General features: G+C 39.3%; 2 protein-coding genes across 2 annotated transcripts; one reads left to right on the forward strand and one right to left on the reverse strand.

The window, feature by feature from the left end:
• Positions 1–4812: 4812 nt before the first annotated feature.
• bloc1s3 (biogenesis of lysosomal organelles complex-1, subunit 3) lies at positions 4813–6564 on the reverse strand. The gene is made up of 5 exons (XM_068718164.1): positions 6493–6564; positions 6190–6305; positions 5894–6080; positions 5586–5686; positions 4813–5461 (listed from the first exon to the last, which is right to left on the reverse strand). Exons 2-5 carry the CDS (start codon positions 6301–6303, stop codon positions 5276–5278), a joined length of 588 nt encoding a protein of 195 aa, XP_068574265.1. The 5' UTR covers positions 6304–6305; positions 6493–6564; the 3' UTR covers positions 4813–5275.
• Positions 6565–6683: 119 nt separating this feature from the next.
• trappc6bl (trafficking protein particle complex subunit 6B, like) lies at positions 6684–9704 on the forward strand. The gene is made up of 7 exons (XM_068709951.1): positions 6684–6964; positions 7289–7386; positions 7638–7705; positions 7803–7920; positions 8185–8268; positions 8405–8498; positions 8669–9704. The coding sequence occupies exons 2-7, from the start codon at positions 7291–7293 to the stop codon at positions 8698–8700; spliced, it is 492 nt and encodes a 163-aa protein (XP_068566052.1). The 5' UTR covers positions 6684–6964; positions 7289–7290; the 3' UTR covers positions 8701–9704.
• Positions 9705–9914: the final 210 nt, after the last annotated feature.

Genomic DNA, 9914 nt, shown 5'->3' on the forward strand with positions numbered 1-9914 from the left:
TTTCTTATGAAATCCAGTTGCGTATTCACTTTTTCACTGTTTATCACCCTGATGCAACTTGAGTGCTCGGTGCTGTTGTTCCCTTTAGCTCCTCAGAGGGTTTTCCCTCTCGTTTATTCTTCTGGCTATAGTCAGTGGGATGCATCCTAATTTCATGTTGTCTTGAATGCACCATCAGTATGAAAACAAGGGCATCACCCACAGAGCGGAGCTCTTTTAAAGTAGTATAGCTGCTTTGGTAGACCTGTGCCGTTGTGTGCAGCCATGCTCAACGAGCCAAAATAAACTAACAGTGTGTCCTCAGGCACCCCATGAGACAGCCACTGACCTGGCTAATGTGGGTGGCTGCCCTCTGTGCACACACAAATACAAATGTAGTTATAGAAGACTCATATACCCCATGGTCGCCAGCATAGATCTGACTACATCTCACATGTATAATCTAGTATGATTTAATAATCTAGTGTCTCTTTCCTCTTCCTGTTCTCCCTAACCCTCTGCACTCTCTATACCGCAAACACTCATGATCTCTCCTCGGCGCCCTGGTCCATTGTTTGCCTTGTTCCTATTTTAGTCTTTAGTTAGTTTGCCAGCTCAAGCATGAACCCCATCCCTGGCTCTGAGCCTCAAGCCACAGTCACTGGAACAAGGAAAGATGTTTTATGTAAACAGCAATATAATGTCCTACTTGCCTGTTGAGTGTAACAAGTCCCTAAGAAGTTCACCAGCCTTGGAGGAAAATACCCACAGAGTCACATAGTTGTTTGCTCATGTTTATTGTTTCTAAACTCCGTCAAATGCACCCTGGTCTCCGTTTAATGCACAAGCTACACTGTGTCTGGACAGATCTAAGTTGTTTACATTTCACTTTCAAACTGGATCACTTTCCCACTGGGAGAAATCAGGAAATTGCTCTCACAGCATTGTTGACTGATTAGTTGAATTCTAAAAAAAGAGTCCTTGATGTCCTTGTCAAGGAGGACATGAAGACTGAATATCTTGCCGTTGAATGTTGAAGGTAATTTAATATGTATATGTATATTAGTAATAAACAGTGATGTGCTACACACAGTTAGAAACTACTTGTGTTTTTGTCTTTACAAGAAAAAAACTCGATATGCTCATATTGCTATTTGAAAATCAATATGTTTTGCCTCAATCATTGGCAAACACAGAAGTGCCGTTATTTTCCTGTGAGGAAATGGAACAAAATGTTGTTTATAATGTTATTTTAGCATAATTGCTTTATAATCAACAGTGGGAGAAAGGATATGTGGATCATCATCATCTTTGTCATTGATAACATGTGACGATGTTGATGTGATGTTTCAGTCCAAATGCTGTTGTGTTTGCCCTCATTCCAAATAACTTATGCAGCCCTCAAAACCTGGAGCTCAGTCAGGACAGCTGGGACTGAGTGACACACACACACACACACACACACACACACACACACACACACACACACACACACACACACACACTCTAAGGAAAGAGAGATAATTAATGTTTGAGGATGCAAGAAATACTTGTTTAGCTGGTTCCTCAAATGAAGATTGCAGATTCACACGTTCTCAGGGTCTCATTATTATCTGCATCCCACGAGAATCCCTGATCAATTGATTGATCACTTCTTTCACTCCTTCTGTGGTCTGCTGCCTCTGTTCCAGTGAGACCAGGGTGATACCTGAACGAACACACAGTTGTTATTCCAATTGTTTTTAGCATTTTAGAACAATACAGATAGAGGGAGGATAAGCTGACGGACAAGAGACATTATAGGTGTTTCTACCCTCTACGTTACATATCAACAGCACTACAAACTCCAAAATGATCATACAGTTGGATCAACACCTCTCTAAACAGTTCAACACAAACTGAACATTATACAGTTAGCTATAATGTATTGCAGGACTGTTGTATTAGACTGAGGTAGCTTTAGCTGGTGGACCCACTAAACTGGCAACTGAATGTAATTGTATCATTTAGGGTCTTGTTCTTTCCCAATTTCTTGGGAAAAAATTCACAAATTATTTAGATACCTATACAGCACATGCAAAAGACATGAATCTAACTTGTGTACTTCCAAATGTTGACCAAGAGTGACACTTGCTTTAACCCTCCTTTTTCCAATTTATGGTCTCAGAAATCAGACATTATCTCTTGCCGTTTTTAATGAATAGTTGTTAAGAAGAATGGGCTGAGGGAGGTTCACAACCTTATCTAACCTCTTACCTCTGCCCCTCAGCTTTGCCTGTAATGAAGACTCAATGTTGCTTGATTACCAATTTTTCCAATGACAAACACTCTGCTTTAAGTTAGATGAATGTGAATCAGCGCTGCACTGTGTGTGTGTCTGTTTATCTTAATAATTTCAAGCTAAATAATGAACAACAATGGAAATGGAAATTCCCTAAAGGAAACTGGATTTGTTCGACATGACAAGTACAAATATCTCTACTGGGAGCTTATTTATCTTCATAAAGAGCTTTTAAATTGTCTCCACACACACACACACACACACACACACACACACACACACACACACACACACACACACACACACACACACACACACACACCTTCAGAAACCAAGTGGAAAATATTATCCATCAGACACAGTGATAATTACAATACACACACACAAACACACAAATAAGAGGGCACTAAAGCCTCTTCACTCTTACACACGGAACACAGACTCGTGTTTTCATTTTGGGGAGATTACATTGACTTGCATTCATTTCCTGGAGACTTAACTTTACCCTAACCCTAACTGCTACCAGCCTAAACCTAACCATTACTCTAAACCTTAACCTGACCTTAAACCAAGACAATAACAATATTACCGTGTAAACAGATTTATGTCTTCACAAGTTATGAAAACACACTCACACACACACACACACACACACACACACACACACACACACACACACACACACACACACACACACACAGAGAGACAGCTACAAGCAGCTTCTTGGCCTTGTGTTACAATCTTTGCCATTAGCTGCATAGCGGGGAAAAAGACCAGCATCCCTTTATCCTCTCATTTATTACAGACCTGTGGGTCTCTGGTCCTAGGAGAAGAGTTTAAAGAAGACTTTAATTCAGAGAGCTCCTGCCAGTCACCGTCCCTGTGAATGTTTGGATCTGTTTGTTTTTGGACTGAACAGGATTATGGTTGAAGTAGCTTTTATTGTGCTCTGCGTGAGTTTGAAGGCTGAGTAATGGAGCCAACAGACCTGAGGAATGACAGGGGAAAGAGAAACTGTAGAGAGGTCAATTTCAGGGGGAAGAAAAGTACTTAAGCTCATCATCATCATTTCCTATTAAAATACATGGAATACTTTTCATCACTATGTTGTAACTTTATATGAGACAGAGAAGGGAATATAACTGAACAGAATATCTCTCACCACCATGTGTCTATACATCAATTAAATATGACGAACTGTCTTTTATTAAGTACATTTTCTAAAGTATTGTACTTAAATACACTTTTGAGGCACTTATACTTACCATGAGTATTTCCATTTTCTCCTACTACTATATTTTCACTACAATCCAGAGGCAAATATTGTGCTTTTAGGTCCACTACATTTGTTTGGTTGAGTTACTTTGCAGATTGGAATTAATGATACAAAATATAATGAAAAAATATATTATGAAGTAACATTATAGGTTAAGATAAAATGATCCCTTGGGTTTAATTATTTTAGTAGAAAATAAAGTAATCAAATTGAGTTGCACCTTTACCAGCTGCGACATCAAGGTGATGTACACATTAATGCATCAATAATTATAATCCCGTAATAGATATTATTCTGAAATAAAAAAAAAAAAGTATAATGATGAATGAAAAGATGGTACTTCAATGATTGTATTTCAATGATAATACTTTTGCATTTTTACCTGTATAATTTTGATTGCATGACATTTACTTGAGTATTTCTGCTTTGGTTTTACTACTTTTACTTAAATAAAAGATCTGGATACTTCCTCCACTATTATAATAGACATAATACATATATTACACATCATTATATATAGCAAATTATGGATTTATTAAGAAGAGAACAGGAAAGTTTTGCGTTGCGTTTCTTTAGTGTTCATGTCTGTATCGATGGCGCCATCAGGTGGCTGAAATATGTCAAGACACTAAAAGTGAATCTAATAATTCCTGCCTTGAATACATGAACATTGTACACACATTGACCGAACACTGCACGTCTCTTTCAGGTGGCCGATTCTGTCAGCGTGCTTCCTGAATCAGCCAGATGGAAGTTGGACCCCGAGCACATGCTTGGCATCACTGGTATTGTGGGCGCAGTTCTCAACCTGCTGGTAGTGGTGTTAGTGTACAGTACCTGTATATATCTACACACCTGTCTGACACACTGACTGTGTGGGTTTATGGTGAAGCTGTTGACTGTTGGATGGGATGGGCAGGTGCCTAATTGATGGATGGAAGGTACAACCAGGGGGAAGGGACAGGAAGTTTTGAATATTGAATAGTTTCTACATATGGCCTGTCATATCAGCATCACTCTTACAGTATATATTCTTAGTATAGAGGATAACTTATCGGCATTCAGTCTGATACTTTGTAGTTGTTTGTAATTGTGAAAAGATTTCCTGAGATGTTTGGCCAACCCTGGGCAAATTGAATGGGTTGTTGACTGTAAGTTAACTTAGTTTTGTAAATTGTGTCTTCAATATGTATGCAGTGTGTATGCGTTCTTTTCTGCTCGTCTAATGGTATTGTTTTTGAAAATTAATTATATTCATAAACTGAAAGTGAGACCATTCTTCGGGACTGATCTTTATTCAACGCCACGTCAATGAACCATCAGCAGCAGCTATGGGCTCATGCTTGTTGACACTTTGTGTCTTTTTATACCAGACGACACATTTAAAAACATTTAACAGCATTCAAGTTTCCAACAAAATATATTTATATTAGTGAGTTACATTTATGTTACAATTTTAAAACACAAGGGAAACAAATTATTATAGTGTCAGAGCAAATCTGCCTCGTTGACCTATTAGAGATATTAAGATTCATAAAGACCCACTAGAAACAAAAATGGATATTGTGATAACTCCTATGTTAAATGTTAATCAAAGTGTTAGCCTGAAAGACAGCTGTAGAACATTGGAAGACAGAGAATCCTGACAGACAAATAAATCTTAAGTGTGACTGTACGATTTAATATATATATATATATATATATATATATACACAATTATTTATACATTATTTATATATTTAAGGTACAGGAGTAGTATGATTATTTAGATTGTTGATGTTGATATCGGGCAGTATTTGACAGCTGGTGATGATGTCAATCTTTTCGGACACAGCCTTCAGGTCATCCAGGATTAATCTGATGCTGTGGGACGCATTGATGATGGCGCTCTGCGAAGCATTTAGCTGAGCTGTTGCACTGTGAATCTTTCACAAAAACAAGCAGAAAAACTAAAATTAAGGCATTTCCAACCACAGCCAATAAGCTGTTACAAGATGCGTATCATAAATCTCTGACGTAGTAAAAGTAGCATCCGACACATCTACGTACCTCTCTACTGGCGCTGCCATAAACGTGTCGTACCGTCTGTCCCACGTCAGAAAACAGCCGACTGTTAGATTCCTGCAGCTTCTGTTGTAACAGCGTGTCACCTGGAAAAACAAAATCAGTTTTAAATCAGTGAATGGAGCTGGCCCCATTCATACATAGCCTACAATCATTCATACAGCCAGGAGATCCACTCACTGACGACGATCATGACAAGACAGAAAAGTGACCCACGAGTGGAGTAATCTGTCACACTTTAAGTATTACCATTAATGATTCTAATAATGAAGTTGCTGTATTGCATTCCTCACCTTGTGGTCTGTGTGTGGGACTTGGCCTGTCTTCCACTATCGACTGTATGTCAGGGTGGTCTCTGACTACAATAAGAGGAGGCAGGTCTCTCCTGAGTATCTGGGCGCTGTCCTGGCTCGGTGGGAAGGCTCGCGCGCCCTGCTCCTCCTCACCATCACTGTCTGTTTCAGACGCCTCCCCGGGAACCTGACAGCATCCAAGACATCACAGCAGAGTGAATAGATTGATTAATGTCTGTCTGTCTGTCTGTCTCTCTCTCTCTCACACACACACACACACACACACACAAGACAACCTTGGCTCCGACTGTGGCAATTTGGGGAGCGGACATGGAGGTGATGTAGACTTCATCATCAGAGTCCGTCTCCGAGGCCTCACCCTGCACCACTATCTGGTACCCGCTGGACATGACTACACACAAGCAGACACAAAACGAAACGTCTTTAGCTAACGTTACATTAAAACAAATTATAGGAGAAAGGGCAAGCTCAAATTGTGGCAACGGCAGCTAGCAGAGGCACTTCCTGTTGCTATCTGTAATATAATGTAAGCTAAACGTTAGAATATAGAGTCTACATTTTTTTTTAAAAAGTCAAACCTTCTCTGTTGATTTTAAAAATACAAATCACATGAGCAGCTAGGAAGTGGCTTGTTTTCCAGGAACCACTCTGATGTGCGCTGTAATGTCACGTGATATCTGACCAATCATGCCGCGATTAGGACGCCTGCGCCAATATAATCGAGAATTTGTTTGTAATGGAAATCAGCGTACACCGAAATTTAACATCATCTTCTGAAATTGTTTCAGGCAGTGTCTATGATACCAGCTTTATTGGCGCCCTCCACATGATAGCATGTGGATGTGGCTTATTACTGGATGTATGATTTATTATTGGTAGAGCATGTATTCCGACACCACTGGGCTTTTGTTCACGTTATGACAGAGGGAAAACTACTGCTAACTCCGCCTGCGTGAAACCCGAGCGGCACAGTTTACCTGGTAGATATATCGAGTGCAGCCCAGGAAGCTGACTTGTGTTTACTTCGTGTAGCCTACAGTCTGTTGACAGGTACAGTAGATTTAACAGTTTACTTTGTTTGATTTAGCTACGTCATATATATAGCATTAGATTCATTGCTTTGTCCTAATTCTCTCTCATACCGAGATATGAAAAACTAGGCCTGGACAATGCCAGCAAACAACACAAGCTAGCTTTCTAGCGCTAACTATCAAGCTAACGTTAACGTCATTGAAGGTCTTCACATATTACTTTAGCGTTAGCTACCGTAACTGATGATTCTCTCTTTTGAGGCAAAGCTTAACTAGATTAAGTGAACCTGTTTTTACTAACGCGTTATATTGAGCAACATAATCACGGCTGTGTGTTTGGCAGGAATGGCAGACGAGTCTCTGTTTGACTTTCTCCATATGGAGATTGTGTCACATATTTACAAGGAGCAGCAATCCAGTAAAGGAGAGATGGACAACAAGGTGTGTTCAATAAAGGCATGCATCAATCAACTGACACGTGTATGGAGGAACCTTAGCTTTCAGTTACACTGTGGTCTGTAATCACCTTGCAAAGCACAATCTACCAGCTAACGTTACTTAATACCATGTGTTTCCTCACAATCCAGCTCATCGTTGCATTATAATATTTTAGCTTCTACAGGACACACTAATACAAGTAGGCTAGCTTCTGTTCACTGAGCAAATTGACAGCTTGTATTTCTTCTCTTCAGGACAGAGCTGTCTGTGTTTCTGTCCTTGAAAGCATGGGCTTCAGGGTAGGACAAGGGCTCATTGAGAGGTAGACGAGCACACATGTACGTGTAATGCTAAATGCTTTGTGACGTGCATCCTCTTCACTTACTCTACATGTCTGTCTTCATGTTTGCTTTGTCTAGGTTGACCAGGGACTCTCCCAGCTTCAAAGATGAGTTGGATGTAATGAAGTTTGTCTGTAAAGACTTCTGGACAAAGGTGTTCAGAAGGCAGGTTGACAACCTCAGAACAAACCATCAGGTAAAGTAAAAGTTTAGAGTAGTCTTTCCACCAACAGGAATTTCAGTCTCTTCCATGAAATTGTGACTTTGTTTGTGATAGATATCACTCGTCATTATGTCAAAGAAGTGCTTAGAATTACTTTATCACCTTAATTGAGTTTGATTGAAGATTGATTACTTAAATCCCTCTGAATTATAGGAGTATATATATATATTATACAGAAGCATATTCATTGTTTGTAATTAGTGTTGTCACTAAACATGCATTTATTTTCTGCCATAGGGTACGTATGTCCTGCAGGACAACAAGTTTTCTTTGCTGACTCAGCTCTCCAATGGAAAACAGTACCTGGATCAGGCTCCTAAGGTTTGTTCTTTCTCTTTCTCTTTCTCTTACATTCCTACTGTTGTCACTTAAGGCTTTTTTTTTTTGGTGTACAGCCAAAGAAAAAACAATCCATCTTGTTAAAGCTAATTTATATTTGTGTGTGTTATTCCCGCAGTACCTTGCTTTTTCGTGTGGCATTGTGAGAGGAGCTCTGTCTAACCTTGGTCTGGACAGCGTGGTGACAGCTGAGGTCTCTGTTATGCCGTCCTGTAAGTACTCCCAGAATACCAATCGCAGTTCTCTTTATTGTGGGAAGGAGCGAGGTGACATAACATGCTCATTGGCTTCAAATTGTGCCCAGACTGTTAATGTAACTCATCCAGTTTGTTTCTTAAAGTTCAAACACATGGTTCATCTCTCCTTCATTTTGTCTTGACAGGTAAATTCCAAGTGGTGGTCCAGAAGTTGTGATCTAAACTTCCGTGCTAACCTGGAGCTGCTGAACAGGGCCATGTGGGGTTCTGTTCATTCTAAAGAGAGGATACTAGTTCCTGTCCAACCACAGAGGGAGTCACACACCAACCTAATTTACTCACCTGGGTCAAACAGGACTAGCCAGGTTCTGCTGACAACCGGCCACCTGTGACAGAGCAAAAAGGCTTAGCCAAAGCTAACCTTTCACTTGTTGTACTCTGACACAGAACAAGATTTGTTTTATTCTTTTTGCATTTCGATAGTTTATTTCTAATTTGAGTGAAACAATGCATGGTGTTCTCAACTTAAGTTTTCATTAAAGAAGTGGAGCCTGGCCCTGACTGACACCACTCAAATATGGACTGTCAGTGATATCAATACAGTAATGTAAATGTATAGTAAATCACAAAGTAAGTTAATATTCTATGTAATGTGTTGCAATGTTGAGTGCCCAAATTTAGAGTTCTAAGAAATACCTACTAAGAAATAAATGAACATTAAAAAGAATTTAGGATAAGACATCAACTGCCATAGCATCTATTTTAGCATCAATCCAAATAGTAGCTAGTGAGCCTTTTGGCATCTATTACACCTGGCCCATCAGATTCATTATGAACCACTTGTTTCTCTGCAGACAGAATCTGTACCTGGTTCCTGGTGCTTTGTTCTGCCTTGGAGCAGATTGCCTTTAGGAGCTGGCTGTTTCATTTGAAGGCAAAATGCAAATCTAGAATGAGTCACTCATACAGGACTTTTAGTTTAATTATGTTCTATTATTAGAAGTGATAACAGTTCCTGAGAACCACTCAAACTGAATTTACAGATTATTATTTTTTTGTACCAAAATGTAAATGTTTTTTACAGCATTGATACGAGTTGTATGTTGTGTTGATATTTTCCTCGCATACAGTAAACTGCAACATGGATTTATGGGTTACATTTGTTAATGTTACTTTGCTTTGTATAAAAATCTCCTCAAATATGAATACTAAAACAGCTTACATATGTGCTGTTTGTTTTCATTATTTAATTTTGTTTCATTTCATGTGACACAAACACCCCCAAAACAAGGCTGATAAAATATAATCTTACTGGTAGATGCTGTTGCCTCTTTGTGCCACTAGGGGGACACATAAAGCTGCCGTTCTTTTCATGTCTGTTGCTCTCCCATATGACAAGTTCTGTTAAGTGTGTCCATGTCTGGTCCATAT

The sequence above is a fragment of the Cebidichthys violaceus genome, unplaced genomic scaffold (genome assembly GCF_023349555.1).
Source record: "Cebidichthys violaceus isolate CVI_PGR_0920_01 unplaced genomic scaffold, fCebVio1.0.p SCAF_1, whole genome shotgun sequence".
Lineage (NCBI taxonomy): Eukaryota > Metazoa > Chordata > Actinopteri > Perciformes > Stichaeidae > Cebidichthys > Cebidichthys violaceus.